This window comes from Platichthys flesus, chromosome 15 (assembly GCF_949316205.1).
Source record: "Platichthys flesus chromosome 15, fPlaFle2.1, whole genome shotgun sequence".
In the NCBI taxonomy this organism is placed as follows: domain Eukaryota; kingdom Metazoa; phylum Chordata; class Actinopteri; order Pleuronectiformes; family Pleuronectidae; genus Platichthys; species Platichthys flesus.
Genome location: NC_084959.1, coordinates 310,001 through 325,303, shown reverse-complemented (window position 1 = coordinate 325,303; position 15,303 = coordinate 310,001). Strand labels below are relative to the sequence as shown.

At 45.5% G+C, this 15,303-nt stretch overlaps 2 protein-coding genes across 2 annotated transcripts in view; both read right to left on the bottom strand.

The window, feature by feature from the left end:
• Positions 1-6,579: 6,579 nt before the first annotated feature.
• The window catches only part of LOC133969427 (neuronal acetylcholine receptor subunit alpha-10-like), a 16,204-nt gene continuing 7,480 nt past the window's right edge, over positions 6,580-15,303 (bottom strand). The window contains exons 3-7 of the mRNA XM_062405907.1: positions 14,096-14,241; positions 13,866-14,020; positions 13,535-13,781; positions 13,172-13,457; positions 6,580-8,604 (exon numbers count right to left, since the gene is read on the bottom strand). Of these exons, the coding sequence (XP_062261891.1) occupies positions 7,886-8,604; positions 13,172-13,457; positions 13,535-13,781; positions 13,866-14,020; positions 14,096-14,241 (1,553 nt within the window). The 3' untranslated portion in view covers positions 6,580-7,885. The remainder of the gene's footprint in view (positions 8,605-13,171; positions 13,458-13,534; positions 13,782-13,865; positions 14,021-14,095; positions 14,242-15,303) is intronic.
• On the bottom strand, positions 10,009-12,944 carry LOC133969347 (E3 ubiquitin-protein ligase TRIM21-like). Its single transcript, XM_062405766.1, is given in 4 exon segments — positions 10,009-11,421; positions 11,423-12,064; positions 12,066-12,296; positions 12,934-12,944. Coding segments are annotated over 4 exon segments (1,506 nt in total). The 3' UTR covers positions 10,009-10,799.

Genomic DNA, 15,303 nt, shown 5'->3' with positions numbered 1-15,303 from the left:
GTTGTTGCGATTGAGACTAAAACCAATTTTTGAACAAGGCTGTAAACAGGTTTAAACTGCTCTAAAGTCTGGCTTTTTAACATGGGAGTCAATGGGGATTTGCTCCCTCTTGGAGCAAGGCATAGCAACTTCCCATGGAACTGCAGCTTTTTACACATTGGATGGTTTTCGAGCATAAATGGCTTGTTCTAGTTCATGCCAGAGCATCTCAATCCGATTTAAGTCTGGACTTAACACCTGCTGCTGTGTTTCGGATCATTGTCCTGCTGCATAACCCAAGTGCCCTTGAGCTTGATGTCACGAACTTATGGCCGGACATTCACCTTCAGGATTTTCTGTTAGAGAGCAGAATTCATGTTATGGCAAGTCGTCCAGGTCCTGAAGCTGCAAAGCAGCCCCAGACCATCACACTACCACCACCATGTTTGACTGTTGGTATGATGTTGTTTTTATGAAATGCTTTTAGCTTTACGCCAGATGTAACGCGGCCAAATCCTCCAAAAGTTCATCTTTTGTTTCGTCAGTCCACAGATACGAGACAAGCCTTTGTGTTCTTTTTGGTCAGCAGTGGCTTTTGACTTTGGAACTCTCCCATGGAAGCCATTTTTGCTCAGTCTCTTTCTTATTGTCGAATCATGAACACTGACCTTAACTGAAGCAAGTGAGGCCTGCAGCTCCTTAGATGTTGTTCTCTGGTCTTTCATGACCTCCTGGATGAGTCACTGATGTGCTATTGGAGTAAGTTTGGTAGGTCGGCAACTCCTGGGAAGGTTCATCACCGTTCATCTGTTTTTGAATTTCTTTAGATCGAGGCATGATGTGCTGTTTTTTGAGATATTTTAGTTTACTTAACTTTGACAGGTTCTGTTTAACTGATTTCTAGATTAAACAGTTCTGGCAGTAATCAGGCATGGCTGTGGCTAGTGAATTGAATTCAGCTTTCCAAAAAATGTGTTTTATCACAGTTTATTCAGGATTTATCAAGAGGGGGCAATTACTTTTTCACATAGGGCCAGGTAGGTTTGGATAGCTTTTTTCCCTTAATAAATGAAATCATCATTTAAAAACTGCATTTTGGATTTACTCGGGTTATCTTTGTCTAATATAAAAATTTGTTTGATGATCTGAAACATTTAATGTGACAAATATGCAAAAAACTAAGAAACTCGGAAGGGGACAAATACTTTTTGACAGCACTGTAAATACAACTTCATCACCACTCATGACGAAAAACACCATTCAAATGGAATTTGCTTAACATTATTGTTATTGTTCATTATCTCATTCATTTGAATAATCATGTGCAATATTTTATCTCATTATATTTCGATATAATGTGCAATATTTCAATTTCAATATAATTTGCAGTAACCACTCCTTCATTATTTCATTTCTACTTACCGCCACTGTAAAGTATTAGTTCCTTTTTTATACACCTAATTTTATTTCATTTACAATATACACTTTGTTTAATCTTCGCTGGTATTTGAGACTTAATTCTTTCTTGTGTTTTTTTCTGCTTCATCTTGTTCTGTACTGTAATCATGGAGCAAGCTGGCAGAAGAATTTCCTTGTGGGTTTATCTCATTAACTTAAAATACAGTGCTCCAGGGATGAATCCTAAAACCTGGAAATTAATTAACATTTGTAATTCTCTTTAACCTTTTTCCAGAGTCAAGGGGTTTGTAATAGTTTGGTGAGGTTTTGAAGTGGCGCAGATTGGGTTTTGATAAGAGGAGTGCTGGTGTGTGCTCTACTGAGTGGTGTGCAAGTTCTAACAGGAAAACATGAGAACTGAGTTGAAAGAGCAAAGAGAACTGCAACCTGAGAGGATCCCCAGGCCGCGAGCAGCCGGAGGATCCCCAGGCCGCGAGCAGCCAGAGGATCCCAACGCAGTGAGCAGCCAGAGGATCCCAAAGCAGTGAGCAGCCGGAGGATCCCAACGCAGTGAGCAGCCGGAGGATCCCCAGGCCGCGAGCAGCCAGAGGATCCCAACGCAGTGAGCAGCCGGAGGATCCCCAGGCCGCGAGCAGCCGGAGGATCCCAACGCAGTGAGCAGCCAGAGGATCCCAACGCAGTGAGCAGCCAGAGGATCCCCAGGCCGCGAGCAGCCAGAGGATCCCAACGCAGTGAGCAGCCGGAGGATCCCAACGCAGTGAGCAGCCAGAGGATCCCAACTCAGTGAGCAGCCGGAGGATCCCAACGCAGTGAGCAGCCGGAGGATCCCAACGCAGTGAGCAGCCGGAGGATCCCAACGCAGTGAGCAGCCGGAGGATCCCCAGGCCGCGAGCAGCCGGAGGATCCCAACGCAGTGAGCAGCCAGAGCATCCCAACGCAGTGAGCAGCCAGAGGATCCCAACGCAGTGAGCAGCCAGAGGATCCCCAGGCCGCGAGCAGCCAGAGGATCCCAACGCAGTGAGCAGCCGGAGGATCCCAACGCAGTGAGCAGCCAGAGCATCCCAACGCAGTGAGCAGCCAGAGGATCCCAACGCAGTGAGCAGCCGGAGGATCCCCAGGCCGCGAGCAGCCGGAGGATCCCAACGCAGTGAGCAGCCGGAGGATCCCCAGGCCTTTGGATTTAACATTGCAATGAATCACTGAATTTATATCTGATTTGATTTCTCACAGAATAATTCATGGATGTTGATTTGAAAGAGTCGGGCATTGTAAGGGGACTAAATAAAAGTCCTGGATCTGGGGACTCTACATGTGAGCTGTCAGTTCTGTGAAGTATTGTTTGTGTGTTCTACACCAGTGCACTGACCATAGAGGTTATTGGTTGGGGTGGACCTGCAGGCCAGGTTCATGATGGCCCGGTTGCTGCAGTAGACATGCTAGATGGTGTTGCAGCACAGAGACAACATTGATGTGAAGGTTGAAGAGCACAGTGATGCAGAGCAGAGCCACGGACCAGGCCAGGACGCAGCAGGTGTGCAGCCGAGCTGACGTCATGATGGCCTGATACCTGAGCAGCTCACACACAGCAATGTACCTGCAGACGGAGCGTTTCACGTAATAGATATGTTTTATATGAGATATGTTTTATATAGAAGCTCTCAGCATCTCTTACTGTGTGCTGCTAAGTTCATGAATATGTGAGATCAAGGATATTTCTATGAATACAGAGACACTTTATGATTTCAAGCAAAGAAGTGGTTGAGAATTATTTTACTTTATAAAACCATTTGAATTTGTGTCTTGTGCTAGTCAAGAAAAATATGTTAACATTAATCGAGTTTGTTTCGCTCTGTTTCTGTGAAAAGGCTTCCTGAGAGGACTCGTCACAGACCCGTTCTCCATCCACAGCTCCTGGAGATATCTTCTGAATCCCAAACTTTCACGAATCAGTTTGTCACCGAAACCCCAGGAACAGAAAACTGGTGTAATTGTCGATGAATTAAAAAGGTTAGCGGCACCGGCAGTAAAACAGGACACTGATGCTTGATTACATTACATTTCAGTTGATGAGCAAATGTTGTTTCAATAAATACAAAAAGCTCAAAGATCATAAAACCGTTAAGATTAATTTGAAAAGCCTAAAACGTCAGTCGTCCTCTGGTCAGAGCGCTGTGAAGCTCTGACTGGTCTGAGGACAGTTGTCCACTTTAAATGATTTTACATTGAGTCGTGAGCGTCCATCAGCTGATCTCTGCCCCCCCCCCAAAAAAAACTGCCGTCTGTGGCCTATGTCTCTAACATGATCATTCTGAAGCTTGTGTTAGAAAGGACAATGTTCACCACACTGTGGGTCAGACAGCAGGGAGCTTTCAGTCTGTGTGTGTGTGTGTGGGGGGGGGTTAATGAGTGTCCTGGAGGCCTCAGACCCCCCAGGAGGCTCAGTGACCAGTGCTTTAATAGAATTAGAAGCGTCAGTGAGGCATCCAAGGGCTGATGGGCAGGGAGCAGCTTCCCAGTGGGACTGGTCTGGTTCTCAGGTAACGTTCCAGTTCATCCCAGAGCTGCTGAATGTGTGTCAGCCTTAATGTGTCACACCAAACTGGGAAACTTGGTCTGAAACTTTCCATGATGCTGAGCTGGATGAATGTACGAGCTGATCCCAAACCAGGTCAGCAGCCTCGGAGCTGAAGCACCTGAAGTTTCATTGGAGTTTGTCTATTAGATGATGATGTGATGTTCAGAGGTCAGGCTTCACACAGGGACATGTCATCCTCATGTTGTTGTTGTGAGTTCCTGTGTGTCCCTGGAGGCCCCTGGTGTCAGGTTGACCCTCTGAGCTCTGATAAACATCTCCCACAGGACTAATCAGCAGCACAAACTGGTAAGTGTGTTGCTCGGAGGCAGCTCACAGCGGACCATCAACACTCATTACTGGCTGCTGTGGTAACTGCATCACACAATGATGAAACCTTCTCTTGTGGTTTAATGTTCAGCAGCAAAGTTCTACTAAGCAGACCTTTGCTGCTGCACAGAGGAAGCCCGGATACATTATGATCCCTCTGAATTTATGAGTCACGTTTCTTGTTTATAAATAAGCAGTTGTGTCTGTGTAAAGTTCAAGGTGCAGAGATACATATGAATGATACTGGAACCAGAACCAACAGTTCCCTGAATAGATCCAAGAATTAAACTTCACTTCAATACAAATAACATGACACATGAATAAGATTGGTGACGCATGTTCAACGTTGTAGGAAGAAGAGCAACCGGATCATCAGAGCCCCCTTTGCCCCCCCGGCCACTATCTGTTCTGTACCGCAGCATCCGGGCCGGCAGCACCAGCTCAGAGACAGTTTCACCCCCCCGGCCATAAGTCATAATTCCACTGACTCTGTACATTAGCATATTTGCACCATTGCATTTTACACTGTTTCTTTTTTCTTCAGGTGTATATATATATATATATATATATATATATATATATTTTATATATGTATATTTTTTTCTATTGACATTTTTCCATTCTATTTATCTTATTAAATTGTCAGCTTGTAATATTCTGAGGATTGCCATAAAGAGCCTGTGACCCAAGCATTTCACTGCAAGCGACTGCTGAATGTGATTGTTTTGTTTATGACAATAAACTCTTAAGATACATTTATTAGTTCCAAACACAAACACACTCATGCAGGTAGGGAGATTTAACCTCTGCTTTTGACCCATCTGGTGCAGGACACACAGAGCAGTGAGCGACCATCTACGGCGCCCGGGGAGCAGATGTTGGGGGAGTAAGGTGCCTTGCTCAGGGGCACTAGACAGGGTAGGGAGACTCTTGGATTTTTGGACAGATCAATCCAGGTTCGTCTGTTTCTTGTCTCTCCTTGGAGACGAACCAGAGACCTTCTCTGCCCATAGTCCAAGTTTCTGCCACTAGTCCACCGCCTCTCCCATGAAACTTGAGTCATTACTTTTGAAGGATTGTGAAGTTGCACAGACACAGTGTGGATTTTACAGCTGTTTACTGCCATCTGCTGCCCATTCCCTGCTATTACAGCTTCGTGCACATCAAGGAAACTGATTCCAACAGCACCCAGAGGTTTTCAAATCTAAACCATCTCACAGGACAACGAATGCATCGATGTGGATCAGCGGGGTCCAGTCGATCTCACAGGTCCACGACTCAGTCCTGCACATTAACAGCTGTTCTTAACGTTCTTAACAGGGAAATGATGGATCAGGAACAAGAGATGAAGACATTTCTCTGAACTGAATGGAAACTGACTCCAAATAAGAAGTGAAGGAAATATCAGTTAAGTTCATCTGAAATGTTTAAGTTATGAATAAGACTTCATCCCGTCTTCTCTCCTAATCAGAAATCTTCTTTAGATTGACACAAGTGAACTGAAGTTACGTTTTGGTCCAGGTTTTATTCTTGTGACTTCCTCCCTCTCACTCCGGGGCCTGGCTGCAGCTGAGAGGCCGGGGAATTGTTAAGATGCCTTTTGTTTGTTACACAAATCTCTATGTGTGAATTGACCAGTGCAAAGTCAGCGCGGTGCACAGAGCGATGAGCCACGGTAATGAGAATGAACCAGAAGGATCTCCGCTCCAGTAACATTTAGGTACATACCAAAGTGCTGCTGTTGTGTAAATTGTGTATTAAATCTGTTGACGACACACTGTGAGGTCACAACACTCGGTTCAGGGTCTGAGCTACTGAACCTTCTGGGGTTTCATTCTTTCACAAAGGTCATGTGATCCCACTGGGTCGTCTATATAGATCTTATAAATCAATGATGTCTTTCTATCATCTGTCAAATTCAACATGTCACCAGCATCGGCTTCACCGTCTTGTTTCCCTTGTAGCTGAAATGTCCTTCTAACTGTTGCTGTGGTCTGAAACGTCCACATGTCTCCTGGATCCGGTCTGTCCCCTCACACCTTCTGCTCGTCTCTCCACTGGTGGTCCTGCTCTGGTCCTTCTCCCCCTGCTTTGAGAAGAACCTAGGATTGACTGTTTCTAAACGTGTCCGTGTCACTGCTCAGCGGACAGACCACACTCAGTGTCCTTCAGCACATCGACAACGCCGTGAGTTCGATACCCTCTTGGGTCCCCACACCTCCTATATGCAACACATTTAGAAAATAAAAGGCAGTGGACAAAGTTGTTTTAATGTGAAAGATTTAATGAGTAATAAATCATTTGACAAATGTTCACGGCCACACAACCAGGAAATACAACAAGTAGTAACTGGGATCAGTTTGGCATCGCTCAGTTTTACACAGTGATCACACAAACACTGCACTCAAAGGGAATCATGAGGTCAGCATGGGTTAGCTCTGTTTGAGGGACTTTTAAAAATAAATATTCACAACTGACACGTTTGGTATACACACAAGTAACAATTAGTTGACACAATATTCATAGAAGACATACATTCATCAAATTGAATCTCCGAACCTCAGATGCTGATTCCAGCCTCTCCGGTTGGAGGACACAGAAATCATAACATTTCATCAGAGTTGTACATAATATTAAAATGAATGTGATTGATGTAAAAAGTCTGGCATGTACTTTGAAGTTGGCAAAAAACGAACATGCAAAACACATAACATTTTTAAAATTGTGACATTTGTGTTTGTGTTCAGTTGTAAGACAAAGTGTGTTGCTGTAGATCAGGTCAGTGTTGTTATCATGTAAACAGATGTAAACCAGTCCGGTTTCTGTAAAGCTCACTGCATCATTTCTTCTCTTCGTTAGAACATTCATCTGAAAACAGTTTCCTTCAAACAAAATACTGAAACCAGGTTTTCCTGAATCCAGCTGAGATAAGTTCCCTTAAAAATAAATCGACAGGTCTTGTGCGTCCAGCTGCATGAACTGCATAGAAATAGATGTGTGTAGCATGTTGTGTTGTTGAAATACATAGGTCTACCTAGCTCAGTCCCATGTTCTGTTATATAGGGAACAAGATGTTGAAATGAAAATGCTAATAAAATACTATTAATGTTAATTAATCCGTTTTCTGTAGATTCATCAAAACAGTGTTGTTTTTTCCTGATTCTCAGGAAACATTTATGTTGTTTGGTTCATAATCACTAATAATTTGTTTCATTTATTATGACAACTTGACAGAAACATATCTAACGTAAAGGAATCAGATCTTTGCTCTTCTCAGTTGCATCAGGTCATGTGACTCCTATGGAAAACACATTAGAAGATCTTGAGAGCTACTGGGAAATATCGAGTGCACAGTGGGTTAGCTTCTGAGATCTGAAACCTGAAGTCCTTGCTTTAATAGGAAACTCATGTTGGACAAGATTTCTTCGGAGCTTTGAAATGATTTGACTTGTTTGGTCTGGATTGAGCCTTGAAGCTCATGAACTAACAAACCACCAGTGAAATGAGGAGTGTTACATTGAAGGAGCAAATCATTAGATCTACTACTAACTTCTCCTCTTGTGATTCTTTGAAGCTGGCTCTCTATCAGATGGCTTTTCCCAGGATGAGGATACTCATGAAGAAGACCATGATGAAGAACAGCCACATGAAGAACCTATCCATGACCTTGGCGACCTTCCTCCATTCCCCGATGCGCAGCTGTGCCGCTCGCTGGTCCTGGTATGAGTTGGCGATGTACTCGACGTTCTTGCACAGTCCCTGGTGCTGGCAGATACACTTCACTAAGATCTCCCTCCTGTTCTTCCGGACTTCACCTCCTTTCTGTTCCTCCACAAGATCTTCTTCTCCACACAAATGTTTTTTCTCATCTCCTTGCTCTTCTCCACCACCAGCAGCTCCGTCCTCCTTCGAGTGGTCGATGGTCACCAGCAGATCCTCCTTCCAGGCCTTCTGGTCGGTCAAATCCTGTCTCACCTTCGAAGAGTCCCCTGACCCGCCCTCCTCCCCCCTCCCTCCCCAGGCCTGTCCGTTCACATCCCAGTCTGCTCCTCTGTTATTCCCATTGGCTGATGGGGCCTCGGACTCGTCCTGGGACAGAGGTTGTGTGTTGGATGAAGTCCGACCGAAACAGTTCTCTCCGACCTCAGAGACGAAGCAGATGCGGGCGAGGTGGTTGAGGATGAAGCGCTCGGCCCACGGTGGGACGGGGCGCGCCTCCGGACCACAGTGGTGGATGTTCATGATGAAGATGGTGAGTGCTGTGGAAGCAGTCACCATCGTCATGGTAGCTATGTAGTATTTTCCTGTTGAAAAAGGAAAGTGAAGATCGTTTAGAGGGACCGACATTCTTCACAGGAGTAATTACCAGATTATAAAATGTTGTGTGTCTCTAAGTGAGGAGAGAGGCTAGCTGGCTAGCTGGCTAGCATGCTAACTCCAGTAGAAGCGAAGCGGTAAGACAAATGAAAGATAAACAAGAGTTATGTTTACATCTCATCTCTTTCCAATTATATGATATTAGCCATTAGCAAAATCTTCCTGGTTTATTTATCATATAGCATTCTGTTGAGTGATTTGGTGTGTGAACGTAAAGAATATTTGATTTGGGATGAATATTACATTACATTACATTACATTTCATTTAGCTGACGCTTTTATCCAAAGCGACTTACAATAAGTGAATCAAACCCGAGGGTACAGACCAAGGACGACAAGAATCAAGAAAATACAATTTCTTCAAATAAAGCAAAACTACAAAGTGCTATAAGTAAGAGCCATTTAAGTGCTACTAAAGTGTTAGTTTCAAAAAGTTGTTAGTGTTTTTTTTTATTTTTTTTTTATTTATTCAAGGTAAAGTCGGAAGAGGTATGTTTTTAGTTTTCGGCGGAAGACGTGTAGACTTTCTGATGTGCGGATGTCTATGGGGAGCTGGTTCCACCAATCAGGAGCCAGGACGGCAAGCAGTCGTGTTTTTGATGAGTGTTGAGCAGTGAGGGAGCAACGAGCTGATTGGCCGAAGCAGAGCGGAGTGAACGGGGTGGGGTGTAACGTTTGACCATGTCCTGGATGTAGACTGGACCGGATCCGTTCACAGCATGGTACGCAAGTACTAGTGTTTTGAACCGGATGCGAGCAGCCACTGGTAACCAGTGAAGGGAGCGGAGGAGAGGAGTAGTGGGAGTGAATTTAGGTTAAAAACCAGTCGAGCTGCTGGTTTCTGGATGAGCTGCAAAGGTCGGATGGCAGTAGCAGGTAGACCTGCCAGGAGCGAGTTACAGTAATCTAGACGTGAGATGACCAGAGCCTGGACCAGAACCTGCACCGCCTGCTGAGTGAGAAGGGGGCGTGTCCTCCTGAAGTTGTACAGCATGAATCTACAGGGCCGTGTTGTTGCAGTAATGTTGGCAGTGAGGGAGAGTTGGCTGTCGAGTGTTACGCCCAGGTTCCTAGCCGTCGGAGTGGGGGTTAACACAGAGTTGTCAAAGTTAATAGTCAGGTCGTGGATGGGAGAGTCTTTCCCTGGAAGGAAAAGAATATATATATATGATTATATGAATATATGATTGGTTTGTATCTAAGCTGCTTCAGGTTTTAAAAGCCACGTCCACTGGATATGATATAAGGACATTTCCTCCATGTGATCACATTAAACCTCAGTTGAACAAACAAATATCACAGACACCTTCAGTTCAGCAGTTTGACTTGATTTTAATGTGACATGGAAAATCGTTTCACAAAGAATAACAGTTATCGTTTCAAAATAAAAGACTCCAGTGGTTTTTGTTTCGATTGTGACCCACTAACCCATCTCCATGGTATTTGTGTGGTCAGTTTGTAGTGGGTCGATTTGTTCTGAGTAATAAAATCTGTTTTTCTCAGTTCTAACAAATGGAATATTTCATTCATTAATCACCAGTTTGACTGTAAATGATCAAAAGCTGTTTGGAGGAGACTCAGGTTTTAAGTGAACCAGAGGGGGGGGGGGGGGGGGGTTGTTGGCCAATCCCCTCTCCTCTTATTATTTGTTTCTCCTTTGCAATCACTGGAGCTTTCTATAACCATCACTGCTCCTCATGTCTCCCTTTTGTTTCACTTTGTACCAGAGAAAGAATCGTGCTCATATCTCGTCCTTTTTCACATTACATACAATTTAGTGCTTATTGTAATGACATGAACTTAGATGAACTCCCTCTCTGTGATCTTCCTGTAGCAGTAGAAGAATGTGACCCGTCAATCTCACTCAGTAGAGCTCACACCTCTGCAAAGGCCCAACTCTTCCCTTAAGTATTTTTTTATCAAGATCCATGATTCCTTCTCATAAGGTAAATATCTAAAACATCCTGTTTCACAACGGTAAAGAAAGATGTGATCCTCCAGCCAGGTTCACATTACTATTACTATTACTATTCTTTTTCTAATGATTATCAACGACATGTAGGAAACAAAGAAATCCAATGTCCTCATCAATCTGAGTTGAAGTTCTGGAGTAAATATTTTGTCAATTATTTATTCTGTTTTTTACTCTGGAGTATAACTGCGTCAACTGGAGGTTCTGTATCGGACAGATGACCAGAGGGGCAGAGTTTCTCCCACAGTCACTATTGCAGGGATTGAAGAAGACGAAGAGTTTGTCAGTGAAGGAGCAGCCGGTGAAGGAGTAGAGGACGGCAGCTGTGTCCACATCGTACAGAGACACCAGACCGTCTTCGTAGTCAACAAACACCCCCACCTTCTTGGGCACAGACTTCAGACGGAGACAGACGCGAGATTCAGCGAAAGCTTTGTACTCGTTTCCGTTCCTCAAAGACACGGCCCAGTAACCGTTCAGAGGACTCAGTGTGATCGGTCCCTTCCTGTCCACCGACTCACTGGCTACTCCTAAGTCCCACTTCGTCTTCCCCTCAACCAGAACCTCGAAGTAAAATCTTCCTGACGAAAAACTGTTCTTACTTAAGACACTGGCATAATAAGAAAATCTCTTGGGGTTGTCGGGGAGATTCTTGTTAAGGTCACCGAACGTCACCTGCTTCCTGTCGTCAGACACGAGGAGCCAGGGGTTTGCTGTCTCAGGATCTAGTGTCACACTGGTTGCATACTGCTGGGCCCTCTTCAGCCACTGCCACAGTCCCTTTATATGATGGCTGATGGATACTAACACCGGTCCAGTCTTTGGCCTCCTTTAAGGACGAGAAGGTTTGGAGGAATTGGAAGTGGTCTTCAGAACACGAGAGCTGCTTCAGCTCCTCACTTTTCTTTTTCAGGTCAAACATCTCCTGCTCCAGGTCTGCAACCAAGCCTTTGGTCTGCTTCTCTATTGGTCGGTGTTTGTTATCGATCGTCTCAATGAACTCAGCCAGGCTTCGGTCGATGGGTTCCTTCAGAGCAGCAAAGACCTGAAGACCTTTTTCTTTCTCTCTGTTTGCACTTTCATTGCTGACCTCAACCGAGTGTTTGAGCTGCCCGATCATCACCTCTCTCTTCTGGATCATCTGCTGAATCTCAGCCTCTTTCTCGTCCAGCTCTTTCTTTTTCTCTTGGTATTCTGTTTTCACGGGGACGACATTGTGTGTCTTGTGGTCTAAAACCATGCAGAGCATGCAGACACACATCTGGTCGATCTTGCAGTAGAGCTCCAGAGGCTTATCGTGTTTCATGCACATCCGAACCTGCAGATTTTCCACAGGATGGATTAGCTGATGTTTTTTCAGACCTAACACTGTCAGGTGCGGCTCCAGGTGAGTTCCACAGTAGGAGGCCAGACATCACGGCTCCCAGTTTGTTTCCAGTGCAGACGTCACAGGAAACCTCCTCGGCTGCTTCACGTGTTGGCTCTGGTTTGGTTTGTCTGAACTGAGCGGCCATCTGAGAGATCAGAGTATTGACCCGCAGCTCCGGTCTGCTGTAGAAAACCTCCTTACACATGGGACACCTGCACGGGAGGTTGACAGCCCAGTCAATTACAGAAGTTGTGCCCACAGGGTGGCCACAACAAAACCTTTATGAGTTCTGTGTTATTGTGCAGTGGAGCGTGAGCAGAGCTCGTGTTAATGCTCCCAGCTGAGCCGAGTACTCACCGGGTTGTGTGCTGTTGAGAGGAGCTTCTTTGTTAAATAACTTCTCTAAGTACTTTGGAGAAGAGCGACTCATCTGGACCTGTCGGCTGTGGAATGAGGCGTCGCTGCTCTCTGCTCTGATTCGACTCTAACCGGAACTCTCACAAGGTTATGTTGAATTTCTGGTTTGGGATTTTTTCACAGTGACACATGTTTGGCACAGTGTGTAACTGGAGTTATTCTTCAGAGCAGCCATCGGCCCCGGCAGTTAAAGGTCAATGGAGAGCTCATTGTCTTTGGATGCATCGGCCACGACACATCATGTCGGGATCAAAGTTTCCAAAGTGATACTAACAAAGGTGGATGGTTTTCTTCAGTGGTTCTTTAAAGCACTGACATGTTCTGCTTTGGTTCTAATGTGAGAGTCAGAACGAGCTGAGCGAACAGAACAAGTTTGACAGGAAGTCACAACGTTCCTCTGATGTGGTTCTCCTGCACTGCTCTCTGTTGTTTGAGGATTTGCTTCTCATTTGTTGACTGGTTTAATAAAAAGTGAACATATTGAATAAACTTTTTTACCATGAGTCCATTATGACATGAGAGCATTGGGCCTCTCTTTGCGTCCTGACACGACACATGTCAAATAAATGATTCTCAAAAATCTGTTGTTTACTGATCACGCGATATCTTCTCGTTTGAGATTCCAAAGAAGTTGGTCCAGCTCCAACAGAACTTCTTCAGGTCCCTCTCACCTGCTCCATTTAGAAAGTTGATAACATTTGAAGAACTGTAACAAAGCTTCCCTGAGTCTGCTCACCTATCAGTGGGACGCTCTCGGAGGGCGGCATGCTCTCAGCCACCAGCAACTGAAACACAGTGAGGGCCAGCAGCACCGTGACGCCCAGGGAAACCTTTTCACCCGAGTCAGCGGGCAGGTAGAAGCCCAGCGGAGCCAGAAAGGAGATCATCATGCAGGGGATGAGGAGGTTGAAGATGTAGAAGGATGCCCGTCTCTTCAGGTGGAGAGTGAAGGTGATGTCCGGGTACGGATCCGAACAGCAGCCGTACAGGATGACGTTCTTCTTGGCTGGCATCCCAAGAACCTGGTTGTGAAAAGGAACTATTTGAGATTTTGTCAAAGAACTCTTGAACACGTTGTGAACACATGGGAACAACTGACCTCCCACTCAACGTTGGAGACAAAGTCAGACAGGTCAGCACTGTCCAGGGCATTGGACAAGTCCATCTGGTTTCCATTGTAAGTCCAGGAGCCGAAGGTCAAGTGACACTCCTGCAAATCGAAGGGGAAGAAGGCCACGTCGACGGAGCAGGAGCTTTTCGTGATGGCCGGCTGGTCCCACATCACCTGACCATCGTGACGGAGAACTACGTTGGTTTCCATGGAGCTGGAGAATTCATCGTCCGCACTGTGGAGGAGAGAGTTGAGGAGGTGAATACAGGACAAGGGGTCAGCCTGTGTAGCTGTGAGTGTTCATCGAGGACACACCCACCTGTTGTACAGCACAATATCTGGTCTCCATACGTAGCTGCTGGGAATGCGGATGGTGTCGAGACCGTCGTAGTCGTCCTTGTCCCAGGTGAGGTAGGCGTCCATCCACACCTGGCGTATCCACAGGTAGGTGGTCAGGATCTGGTTCCGCTCATCCTGGTGAAACCACGGACATGTGTGTGTAACACAGATGTACACAACAGGAATACATGTGCAGTCAGGGTGTGTTACCATGTCGATGATCTGGGAGAGAGTGATCTGCAGCGTGACGTTGATGATGTGGTCGGTGTCCTCCACCGGCCGCAGGGCGTTGGTGTAGTTGGAGAAAAGGTCGTTGAGCAGCTTCTGAGCGAAGCGTCCGTGAGCGGCCCGACAAACTGCAGAGTAACAAGAGACAAATCCATGAACCGCTCTGTAGCGCCCCCCCCAGGAACAACTTCTCAGCTTCTGAAAGGTGAAACCCTTTAAGTGCAGCCTCAAGAGGGCGCTCTCCTCTCTCCCTTTATATTTACAGCTAAATGAAACAACTGAACCAAAATGAACTGAGGCAGAATATTCCAGTTTTTTATTCAGCTTTAAGTTGGGTTAAATAAATTACATTTTTGAACGTGGTCCTTTTTCTCTGCGGTGATTCTCTCTTCATCCTGAAACATCTCATGTTCCATAAAACCCACACATACGCAAACCACAACTCCCAGTTCAATTAACCTCCCTGCCTCCTCAGGATTTACTGCTGATAATTCCACTTAATCCTGCCACATCTAATAATGAGCATGAGGATGTGAACTAAAAGGAGACGAGTGAACATTCCTCCATCAGCCTGAACCGAAACCAACGTAATCCAGAGACTCCAGATTCATAAACAGCTCTGTTGTCAACACCAAGCTGACTGGACTTTAACAGACGGATCCTGGATATGAAACCTGGATCCGTTCAGTGAGAAACAGAACATTCACTAGCTCTGAATGAATCCACACAAACACAACAGTGAAGGGACCACAATGCATTGCAGCTACAGGATGTGATGATATCACACCACGACGACCAGTCGGAGCTGTGGAGGTTCAGGGTCCACACCAGTCGGATCGGATCATGAAGAACCAGAGGATTCACGGGTTCATATCACATGGACATGTTGTAAGTCAGAGCAGATAAAAGTGACACAGCACACAGAGCTCCTCCGGCTCCAGTCACCATATAAGTAACTAGAATCCAGCCTGTGACTCTCAGCTGCTCTCAGTCGTCTCCATGCAGCCGTGGAAGACGTCCAGTCCCCAGAGAGACATTCTGTGAAGTCTGTTTGACTTTGTGCCTCTTAATCAAACCTGTTGTTCAGTGTTTGGCCCGAGGACACAGCAGAGCCTGGTTCTTTAGAAGGTGTGGGAGGATTCATCCAGTGGAATACCATGGAATGACCTACAACTATTTCCCCCTAGATA